The sequence below is a fragment of the Limulus polyphemus genome, unplaced genomic scaffold, assembly GCF_000517525.1.
Source record: "Limulus polyphemus unplaced genomic scaffold, Limulus_polyphemus-2.1.2 Scaffold2728, whole genome shotgun sequence".
NCBI lineage: Eukaryota > Metazoa > Arthropoda > Merostomata > Xiphosura > Limulidae > Limulus > Limulus polyphemus.
This window is the reverse complement of record NW_013668338.1, coordinates 148,712-161,110: the sequence shown is the minus strand read 5'-3', so window position 1 is coordinate 161,110 and position 12,399 is coordinate 148,712. Positions and strand designations below refer to the sequence as shown.

At 33.4% G+C, this 12,399-nt stretch overlaps 1 protein-coding gene across 2 annotated transcripts in view; it reads left to right on the top strand.

The window, feature by feature from the left end:
* Window positions 1-647: 647 nt before the first annotated feature.
* LOC111087838 (lachesin-like) overlaps window positions 648-12,399 on the top strand; it is a 74,833-nt gene continuing 63,081 nt past the window's right edge. Inside the window, exons 1-2 of one of the 2 annotated variants that reach the window (XM_022395932.1) lie at window positions 648-834; window positions 5,664-5,819. In XM_022395932.1, coding sequence (XP_022251640.1) covers window positions 5,801-5,819 — 19 coding nt within the window. In that variant the 5' untranslated portion in view covers window positions 648-834; window positions 5,664-5,800. The remainder of the gene's footprint in view (window positions 835-5,663; window positions 5,820-12,399) is intronic. The other variant, XM_022395933.1, reaches the window with a different exon arrangement.

Sequence of the window (12,399 nt, the reverse complement as noted above, 5' to 3'; positions counted from 1 at the left end):
ACTGGTATCATGTGCGTTTGTCAGCTTTCTGGTTGTGGAACTAATGAAGGTGGACTGGTATCATGTGTGTCTATCAGCTTTCTGTTTGTGGAATTAATGAAGGTGGACTGGTATCATGTGCGTTTGTCAGCTTTCTGTTTGTGGAATTAATGAAGGTGGACTGGTATCATTGTGCGTTTGTCAGCTTTCTGGTTGTGGAACTAATGAAGGTGGACTGGTATCACATGTATCTGTCAGCTTTCTGTTTGTGAAATTAATGAAGATGGTCTGGAATCGCTTGTATATCTCAGTCCTTTGCGTGTTTTCGTTATGATAGTGCTGTGGATTTCGGAGCTGAGGAGCCTGGTTGGAATCCTTGTGATACCATAAAATATTCCCTGAACTATAAAATGCAAGAGCATTACAAGGGTGACAATGAATCGTTTAGCGTGGATAGTTGGTTGTATGGTACTATTGACCGGCTGCCTACCCTCTGTTCAGTAGTTAACAATTATGACCGGCGGCAGCTAGTCTTAATAGGTTTTTCCATATATATACTAAATAGAAATTCCGGGCCCTTTGCCAGCTGAAGTAGTGAAGATGTCATGATATCATGTTTGCCTCTCAGCTCTGTCGTAGTAGATGTAGTGAGTATTGGAGCTAAGAGATGGGTTTTATGGATTCTTTCGCTTAGAAATAAGTGGTCACTGCTTGTCTTAAAAGTCAATGGTCAGTTTCAAGAAAGCATCTTAGGAAAGAGATCGTTCCTAAGACATAACCTATTTCTAAGAGGAGTTAACGCTAGCTTTCGAATCTGACGAACCTTCTTAACTTCTTTCCTTAACTTTACGATAGGTAAGTAGGTGTTTCAGGATAGAACCGAACATGGCCTTCGCCAAATATACACATAATGATTATTTTTTTATCTTAACATAAGGTGCACTAATATTATAAAATTGTCTTTAATTAAAATATTTTTGTAAATGAAAGGAGAAAAATAAGCCAAAAAAGTGACCGTTGCTAGACAACATTGAAAAATGTCGGTGCTTGGAAAAACTATTATATCATTTATAGTGTTTTTGATTTTGGTTTTTCTTCATTAATAGAGAAAACAATTAATGAATATTAATCAAACGTTAGATTATTTTGTACATTTAACATAACCATTCGATTTGAAATATTTCATCTTGCTATTTCCAAGCATTTTTATCCATGTTACCACCCTGACAAATTACTTAAGTATGGTATAGAGCCAGGAATTGTGTCGTTTAATATTATAAGTACTATGTAATATGACAGTTATTAAAATACAGAATATGTTTTAACTTTTATCTTCCACTTCGTTCAAATACTGCCTGTGTAACAACTATTATATACTGTCTTCCTCTATCCGACACAAGATCATGTTTGCGGCTACGCCTTTCCATCCCAAATCGTAAAGTGTCCAAATTCGTTTAGAATGACATCGCTTTGCACTTGTACAAAGTGTACTAAAATAAGTGCAAAAAGAATAAAATAATATATTTTATACCTTGTAAGAGACATCTCTCTCTAAACTTTCCTCGTTTCTGAAATTTTAGTTTCAGTCTCAGTAGTTTGATAACGGAACCAGCAATATAGCTATTAGGGTGACGTAGGAGATATATAATTACAGACTGGGGCAAGACATTCATTCCCATGTCAGAAGGATAGAGTTCGTGGATCAGCTAAAAATATAAAGCACCTTACTGTGAAGTATCAGAAGGACAAACAAAATCCCAGGTTTGATAACGGAGACTTTTTACACATATACTATCATATCACTGATATAATAGTACTTCTAGTAAATTTCTGCTAGCTAAGTGAAGTATCAGGTCAGTGTCTCAACCAGATGAACAGTATCAGATAGGTGTCATAACCAGAGAAACAGTATCAGGTAGGTGTCTTTACCAGAGAAACAGTATCAGGTAGATGTCTTAACTAGACAAACAGTATCAGGTCGGTGTCTCAACCAAATAAACAGTATCAGATAGGTGTCATAACCAGAGAAACAGTATCAGGTAGGTGTCTTAACCAGAGAAACAGTATCAGGTAGATGTCTTAACTAGACAAACAGTATCAGGTAGGTGCCATAATCAGAGAAACAGTATCAGGTAGATGTCTTAACTAGACAAACAGTATCAGGTAGGTGTCTCAACCAAATAAACAGTATCAGATAGGTGTCATAACCAGAGAAACAGTATCAGGTCCGTGTCTCAACCAAATAAACAGTATCAGGTCGGTGTCTTAACAAGAAGAACAGTATCACATCAGTGCCTGATATAGAGAATCAGTATGAGATGGGTGTCTTAACCAGATAAACAGTATCCAGTTTTATCCCATTAATCCTTATCATCCTTGACCCACTTTTCAAAGTGAAAGACGTTTATTTTTGGTTTATTCTTTATATCCTCCAAAGTAAATCGATAATGAATAATAACCCAAAGGTTTAGTAGGTTCAGTTCTAGGATTTTCTCAGGAAACTGCTGCCCAATTCTAATATTGGTCAACGACAAAGTTCAGAATTTCAGCATAGTCTTTAGTCAATCCATAGGTTAACTCTTCCAACCATCTAGTACGTACCTGATATAATACTTCCACTAACCATGCATTTATCAGATAACATGTTCGCTATTAACACAGTCCTTAGTCAATCCATAGGTTAACTCTTCCAACCACATAGTACAGGCCTGATATAATACTTCCACTACCGTGCATTTATTGGATAACGCGTTCGCTATTAACACAGTCCTTAGTCAATTCATAAGTTAACTCTTCCAACCATCTAGTACATACCTGATATAATACTTCCACTAACCGTGTATTTATCAAATAACGTGTTCGCTATTAGCATAGTCCTTAGTCAATCCATAAGTTAACTCTTCCAACCATCTAATACAGACCTGACATAATACTTCTACTAACCGTGCATTTATTGGATAATATGTTCGCTATTAACACAGTCTTTAGTCAATCCATAGGTTAACTCTTCCAACCATCTAGTACATACCTGATATAATACTTCCACTAACCGTGCATTTATTGGTTAACGTGTTCGCTATTAACATACTTTTAACTTAAAACGTCAAATTCAGTAAGATTAAACATTGGATGATAAGCTTACAAAATAGTTATTACAGGTTGCTTAGAAAAGGATAGTGCAGAAAATTGGATAATATGTTCACTAATAACATGTTGGATAACATTTTCACTATTAATATATTTCAAGGTTCGAAAAGAAACATTTCTACTTTCCTACTACATGGCTATACAAAAGTTTGTAATAAACATTTTAATAGGAAGTTTACAATTAAATTAATCTAAAGGACAGCTAAACAGGAAAGTAAATTCGAAGATTCATGGTTCGCGACCGCAAAATGGTGCTTCATACTACATAATGCCATTAGTGCATTATAAGAGTGATAGTCAAGTCCTACTATTAGATATGGGAAATTAGCCCAAGGGTTGTCAGTGGATGTATAACTTGCCTTTTTTTTCTAGAAATCAGCTCAAAATTAGGGTTTTTTTAAGCTGAAACACCCACTGTGAAGAAGCCTTGTGCAAAACTCTTAAACTAAACATTTTGTAAATATATATATATATATAATTTGTATACAGATAAAGCCCACACCACTATAAATCTTGTTTAGGCAAATTATCTTACACCATTTAAAATTTACTCCCTGTTTATAAATAAATTCTTTTTACCCAAACTATAAATAATGAAGGACTTCGAAAATTATACTTTCTGAAACAATATACTTAGACTTATAAGCGTATATTGTATCTTACAGTCACTGTATGTTAAGATATCACAAACAAACTGAAACATAAAACTCGTGTTAACAATTGGCTTGTTTTGTTTCAGATGTTCAGTAAAGAAATATAGTAATTATCTGCAGTGAAATATAGTGTCAACAACCAGACGTTTTGGCCATAGTTACTTTATAGTGTCAACAACCATAACATTTACATAATACACCTCAAAAACAACAAAAACTCTCTCATGGTGTATAAACATGCTATCTTGTAACTATCCTAACACAAATGTTCTTTTTTAGGAGGTTAAAAAGAACCTTCATCAATGTTAAGGTAAAATGAAGAAATTATATGTATATATATATATATATACAACACAAAATATCTTGAAATGATAATCGTGTCAGATTAGCATAAAGCCATGTTTACACATCCTCTCAATACGATTCTTGTAGGTACTTTAAAGTATGTTCCATCAAGTGAGTCCACAAAAGTCAGTATGAGATTAACACTAAGGTGATATTTGGCTGATGTTCGTAAATCCTAGGCACATACTTTCAAGAAGGATATAAAAACACGTTAGAGATTAACACTAACCCATTTTTAGCAGGTGGATTAATGAATTTTGTGGTTAAGCCAAAGTACTTATCACCTAGTAACACGATAAGAGTCAGCATGGAGTTAGATTAACGCTATTCCCTTCTTTAGTAAGTGGATTAATGACTGATGTATTTAGGACAAAGTACATATCATCTAATAACATGATAAGGGTCAGCATGGAATCAGATTAACACTAATCCCTCGTATAGTAAGTGGATTAATGACTGTTGTATTTTAAACAAAGCACATATCCAGTAGTGACGCGATAATTGTCAGCCTGGAGTCAGATTAACGCTAATAACTTATATAGTGAGTGGATTAATGACTGTTATAGTACATACGAGCCTTTACTAGTTAACTTTCCATAATTGTTCGAATTTGGACTGTGACTGTTTTTGGACTTAGTTAGGTCCTAGTAAAATTGTTCAATAATAGTAATATAATTTCTATTGTAACTAAACACATATGGTTAGCATAACTACATAGGTGTATTTACGTCTAGCTCAAGATAAAACATAAATATGTTCACTCTACATAACACTGGTTCGTATACGTTTCACTAAGTCAAATATAAGATATTAGATTCGGATAAGTAGATCGCTAGACATGTTGTAACTTCTATCCTAAGTGAAGGACACATTTGCATTTAAATTATTCGAAGATAAATATCTCTTCCTATGAAGCTGTTTCGACTGAAGTCTTGCTTTTAAATAATAGAAACATAAGGTGTGATATTTAAATATTTCAAGCGTCAGATGCTGAGAGAAAAGTAGTTTTTCTTTACTTAAAGCTAAACTATAGTTACTACTTGAGAAAGCTTATTCGATACTTCTGGTTAGATAGGTACAAAATCACTTTAATATACTGAACAAGGACATTCACTTTAATGTAAGATATAATTATTAACTCTGGAGAAGTAAATCTCGATCAGATTCTACTTAAAAGGAATTTAAACCTTTTGGCTGTAGCTAAGTAATTATTCGCCTTCAGAAATGATTAACATCCTGTAGTTTCCATCAATAAAACGTACGTCTTATCTCTAACCATAAATAAACTATCGAAAGTTTAAACTGGTAGGTCCGAACTGTTTCAACCTCTATGATGTTTAGTCAACTTCACTTACATCGAACGGGTGATTATTCAGTGCCTATACTAGAAACGTTAACATATATTATACACATAATGTGTATATTTATAATTGTTCATGTAATAGATACACAGTATTTCATTAAAAACATATAAAAAATTCTTAATAGACTTATTATATTTTATTATATTAAATAATATAGCAAGGTTCTCATTTCTAGTACCACCCAAAATTGATGATAACACCACCAGCTCCGACAGAGAAGTTAAAGAGGGGAGTCACGTGACCCTACAGTGTCGTGCTTCAGGGATTCCAACTCCTAATATAACATGGCGACGAGAAGATAACCAACAGATAATGCTGGGAGAGAAGAAAGGTGCGTCTGACTGAGATCATGGTTTTAAAATGTATTGGTTTAGTGTTGAGAAAAAAACAAGAAAATTTAATATTTCATAAGTAGGTTGTGTATTGAGTAAATGGGTTTGGTACTGAACGAAATTGAATAAATTTCACTCTTGTTTAAAACTGGTTTGATACAGGATAAACGAGTTTGGTATTAAATAAAAGGAATGGTAACTAAAGAAAATGGTTTGATTTTGAGTAAACTAATTGTTCAGATTGTAGGGATTAAATATTGCATGGTTGGTACTTAGTAAGTACTAGTACAATATGTAGCACTGAGTAAAGAATCATATACTTAGCAGATGTTTGACACCAACTAAAAACTTTAGTATTTTGTATAAGAGTTTGATACTGAGTAGACATGTTTGTATTAAATATTTCATTTTTATTGTTGGATAGACGAATTTCGTTCTGAATAAAAGTGGTGGAACAAAGTAAACGGGTTTGATACTGAATAATTGGGATTGGCAGTAACTAAAAAAGTTTAATACTTTGGCAGAAACAGATAGTAATGAACAAAAGGTCTGATATTGAGAAAGTGATCTGATAATGAGTTTAGGGATTTAGTATTCAATATACTAAGTAAATTACGATAGTATTAAGTAGAGGGTTTGGTACCTAGTACTTCTAAGCCTGGTACTGAATAAACTGGGTAAACACGTTTGGCACTTAGTAACTAAGCCTTCTATTAAGTAGAGGGTTTGGTACCTAGTAATTAAGCTTGATACTAAATAAATGGTTTGGTATCTAGTATCTGAGCTTGATTCTAAGTATAGAGTTTGGCACCTGTAACAGGACTTGTTACTAAGTAAAGAGGTTGACGCCGAGTAACAGAACTTGTTTCTAAAAAAAAAACAGTTTGGGACCTGTAACTGAGGTTGGTACTAAGTAAATAGTTTGGGACCTTTAACTGAGCTTCGTTCTAAGTAAAAGTTTTAGCATTTAGTAACTGAACCTGGAAATAAGTAATGAGTTTGGCACCGAGTATTTAAGAGCTTGGTATTGATTGAGTAAGTTGGTTTGTTACTCAGCAAAGAGTATGTCACTTAGTAACTAAGCTTTGTACTAAGTAAAGGATTTAGCACCTAGTAACTAAGCTTGCCTCTAAATAAGTTTTGTACTAACTAAAGGTTTTGACACTTTGTGACTGAGCTTCGTACTAAATAAAGAATTTAGCACCTACTACTTCAGAGCTTTGTACTGAGTAAGTTAGTTTGTTACCAAGCAAAGTGCTTGGAACTTAGCAACTAAGCATTACATTAAAGGGTTTCGTACCTAGTAACTAATTTTGCTACCAACTGAAAGGTTTGGCACCTAGTAACTAAGCTTGCTACCAACTGAAGAGTTTGACACTTTGTAACTGATCTTGGTACTAAAAAAAGGATTTGGCACCTACTACTTCAGAGCTTTGTACTGAGTAAGTTAGTTTGTTGCTAAGCAAAGTGCTTGTCTTTTAGTAACTATGCTTGTTACTAAGTAAAGGGTTTGGCACCTATTATCTGAGCTTGGTTCTAAATAACGGACCTGGCACCTAGAATCTGAGCCTGCTACTAAATAAATGGTTTGGCACCTAGTAGTTACTGAGTAAGTTGAGTTGTTAGTAAGCAAAGAGTTTGGTACTATTAACTAAGCTTTTTATCAAGTAAAGGGTTTGGCAGCTACTAACTAAGCTTGCTATTAAATAAATGGTTTGGCATCTAGTAACTGAACTTAGTTACGAATAAAGGGTTTGGCACCTAGTAACTAAACTTGGTATCAACTAAAGAGTGTGACAATTTGTAACTGAGCTTGGTAGTAAATAAATAGTTTGATCATTAGTAACTGACCTTGTTTCTAAGTTAAGGATTTTGGGGCACCGTGTAATTGAGCTTAGTTCTAGTGACTGAGTGGGTTGATAGTGAAATATGTATTTTTTATTATAAAGGAAGAAATGAGTTTAATTTTGAGAATATTATTTATTCCGAATGTAGAAATTTAGTATTGCACTTTGAATGTTGGTATTTGATCGCCTAGTTCTATTATAAACTATGAATTATGAAGAGTGAGCGTACACATTTGAGACTAAGTGTATCACGTTGAAAATTATGTTTGAGTTTATATCGATAATATTGGTTTCCTGATGACTGCGTTAGTTTCAAAGTATGATAACGTATTTGGAAGTTGATATAGGTGCACAGTAATGAGATTACACGTTTTGAAGTAAGTGTTTGGACATAAAATTAGATACACGGATTCGATAGTTTATAGGAGCATTCTGGAAATTCGCTATAAATATTTTGGCCTGTGTATAAAAGTGTTGAGTGAAGTATAGTGTAGTGAAGCAATATTAGGTATACGAGTTTTTAGTATAAGGGATTTTTAAGTATTGAAGAAAAACACAAGCAGAATAAGACACAGTGAAAAACTTCCTTATACCAAATGTTAACAATTTGATAATAGTTTGGTGAGTCTAACTTTAGTTAGTATGAAAAGCCACTTGGAACAGATTAAAATACTTGTAGATCTAGGACAAAATTAAAAACAGACAAAATGGTTTGAATTTCGCTCAAAGCTACACGAGGGCTATCTGCGCTAGCCGTCCCTAATTTAACAGTGTAAGACTAGAGGGAAGGCAGCTAGTCATCACCACCCACAGCCAACTCTTGGGCTACTCTTTTACCAACGAATAGTGTGATTGACCGTCACATTATAACGCCCTCACGGCTGAATGGTGTGACAGGGATTCGAACTCGCGACTCGCAAATTGCGAGTTGAGCGCCCTAACCACCTGGCCATGCCGGGCCAACAAACAAATAATATTATGTTTATATTCAATTCCAAATGAAAGTATATTTATATTTGTAATACAATAACTTGGTGTTAGGAGGGATCGAAAATATTACGCAAAGAAGTAGAATAATTAAAGCAATGAGCTAAACCTGCATTTTTTTTTTTTTGTCTAACTTGTTTCCGGACAGACATTTAAAATACTGTGGACTTGCACGTGTGTGGGAGTATTTATAAAAATTTAGGCTATTAACATATATCAACCTATTTTGCTAGCATTACATTCAGTAATTATCTTTGTTTAGCTTAAGTAACTTGGCTAAATAGCGTGATATTGTAAGTGTCTTCTCCATGTGAACAACACAGGCACGATAAAATTAGTGACGGGATTGTTCTTTACAGGCACTCTAGACAGACATTTAATTATCAGTAATTACTATCTTCGCGCCGAAGCTACTTAACTATAATAAACCCAACCGGTGAAAATGTAACTATTCGAAGCCTTAAAAAAAGGAAAGAAAAGAAAAGAAGGGGCGAGAGTAATAGTGACGGTGTTGAAATTAAAAGATCATATTATTAACGATCATCTATCTATTTAGCTCCAAGTGGTAACACGAGCTGTCCTGACGTTCCATTAAAAATATCAATTTAGAAAATTGCTGGTTGCCATATTAAATTCTCATGCTGACCACTAAATCTTTGTAATTAAGACTTGCTTAGAACATGCTGACCACTAAATATTTTGTAATTAAAACTTGCTTAGAACATGTTGACCACTAAATATTTTGTAATTAAAACTTGCTTAGAGTATGCTGACCACTAAATCCTTTCTAATTAAAACTTGCTTAGAACATGCTGACCACTAAATCTTTTCTAATTAAAACTTGCTTAGAACATATTGACCATTAAATCTTTTCTAATTAAAACTTTCTTAGAACATGTTGACCACTAAATCTTTTGTAATTAAAAATTGCTTAGAACATGCTGAACTCTAAATATTTTGTAATAAAAAACTGGCTTAGAACATACTAAAATCTAAACTCTTGTAATTAAAACTTGCTTGGAACGTTGACCACTAAATCTTTTGTAATTAAGACTTTCTTAGAACATTTCTTGCAGTTATGTTCACACTTTGGTTTCTGTAGATCTAACGATTTGAGTACTAATCTAATGGAAGTAGACATCTCTACATAGTTGTTGTTTGTAGTTAAGCATAAAGCTACACAATGGGCTATCTGTACTCTGCCCACCACAGGTATCGAAACCCAGATTCTAGCGTTGTAAGTCCGCAGACATTCCGCTGTGCCACTGGGGGGCATTTCTACATCTCTTCCTTTGATGATGAAAAATGCATTTTCGAGCTATCAACACATATTAAACACATTAAGCTTATTTCACCATATTTTTAAGTGTTGACCTTACTTTAATTAATACTTGGTATTAAACATACTATGTATAATTCATAATATTCTAATTAACACCATATGGTCGAATTATTAGAGCTAATTTAACATTTAATGGTTAGCACGTTAAACTGTTCTTAAAGTTTAATGGTTAATATATTATACTAAACTCGGTGTTTTATGGTTAACACTTTATTATCAACTTATGTTTCGTGCCACGCAGTTGATAAAATTGGAGGCATTGTACTCCGTGAGTAACGCGTTAAACATTGGTAGTTAAAATGTTATACGGTAGTTAACGTTACGTGGTTACTTTATACGCACTTATTTTGGTTGGGATAACACATCATAAGCTTTTTAATATACCATTTAACGGTTGAGTGATCATATATATTATAAATTGATTAGCATTAAGTTTTTGTTTGTTTGTTATTAAGCACATGGTTACACAATGCCCACCGCCAGTATCTAAACCCGACTTTTATCGTTAAAAGTCCTCAGGCTTATCATGAACCACAAATGAGCAACTTTAACTAATGAGTTTGTTAGATACACATATAATTTAGTTAAACTTAGGTATTTAAGGTGTTATACACTAATTAATGGTTGCAATTAATATATTATTTTGTACATAACGTTAAAGGAATTAAACATGACATTCAAACTAACGTTTGGTGGTTAACACAAGGCAATCTAGTTAAAATTAGTGATTGACATATATATACATATAATCAACAGATGATCAGAATGTTAAGAGTAAAATATCATTTTAGTTTATAATAGTTTATAAATATCATAGTGTTTAAATTAAAAACAAAATAAGACAAGAGGTACAACGTACAGCTTACCACCACAAAAAGCCTAGTCTTACAATAAGACAAGACGTACAACGTATAGCTCACCACCACAAAAAGCCTAGTCTTGCAATAAGACAAGACGTACAACGTATAGCTCACTACTACAAAAAGCCTAGATTTAAAATAAGACAAGACGTACAACATACAGCTCACCACTACAAAAAGACTAGTCTTGAAATAAGACAAGACGTACAACATACAGCTCACCACTACAAAAAGCCTAATCTTGAAATAAAACAAGACGTACAACATACAGCTCACCACTACAAAAAGCCTATTCTTGTTTTTCGATTTTTCCTCGTCCAGAGTTACTGATGATGGGTGGAATTCCCCGAAAGTGGTATATCTCAGTGACAAGTGGTGAATCCAATTATAGATCGGGCTTCATATGTATTTTAACTATTGTAAACGGTTTGTACACTGAGTATTTTGAAATAACAAATTAGTAACATCAATGCTACATATTCTTCAAACCCTAACTAAATTCAGGCAAACTGGTGAGTAAAATAAAATTAATAAAAACACCGTATGTATAAGGATTAGGTTTCATCTGTATGCATTAGTGCCCAGGTAATTAATTATTCCAATACATCTGACTGGTGGTAGCGAAATGGGTATGACATATTTATAATAAGTTACCAGATGTAATGAAAGAAATGCTAAAGAAATAAATCCGCTCCTAACTTATTCGCGAGTGGCCAAGTAACGTTATTTCTACAAAAGTTACAGCAAAGAGACTTGTAGTGTGAGTAAAGAGGGCGCTACTCAGGCTGAAAAACACCTGAAATAGATTAGATACTTACTAACGTCATTGAGTGAGTAAAGCCCATTACAGTTATTACGAAATACACAAGAAAAAATCAACTTAATATTTATACATTTCTATCATTGATATTAAGTTAGCCATTATTTTAACAACGTTGAAATAAAGCCATTTAGTCGCAGTTAAAGTAACGTTAAACCAAGAAGAAGAGCGTGAGTTAAAGAAAAAACATCATCTATACAAAAAGTATATTTCAATGATTTTAATTATTTTATTAAAATACGTTAATGAACTGTAAATAAAAGTCCAAAGATACAGCTTTTGAGTAAATTATTTAATTTTATTTAACTTTTTTTTAGAACGTTTCGACCGCTCGTATGGCCATCATCAGGTATCTGTCTCTATTTTGTGAAATACTGCGCGAACATTTTGTTCCAATTTAGAAAATACTAGACCACCCGTGACTCGTTGGATCACCCACTATTCAGAGGTTATAAAGAATTCAAGCTAATTTCAATATTGCACCGAAATGAAGGTTTATTTGGAGATAATTTAATTAAATATTTCAATCCATTCGTGTTATTCATAATTCAAGAAAAGATATTTGACTGTTGATCGGGAGTAAATGGAAATACCATTTCATTTTTCAAAGAAGATGGGACCATTGACAGGGAAATAGATTTGAACGAAGAAGTTTCGTAAAGAGCGCGAACGGTAGTGTGGTATAAAATTACTTATGCTAGAAATTTTCATAAAAGTGACCCG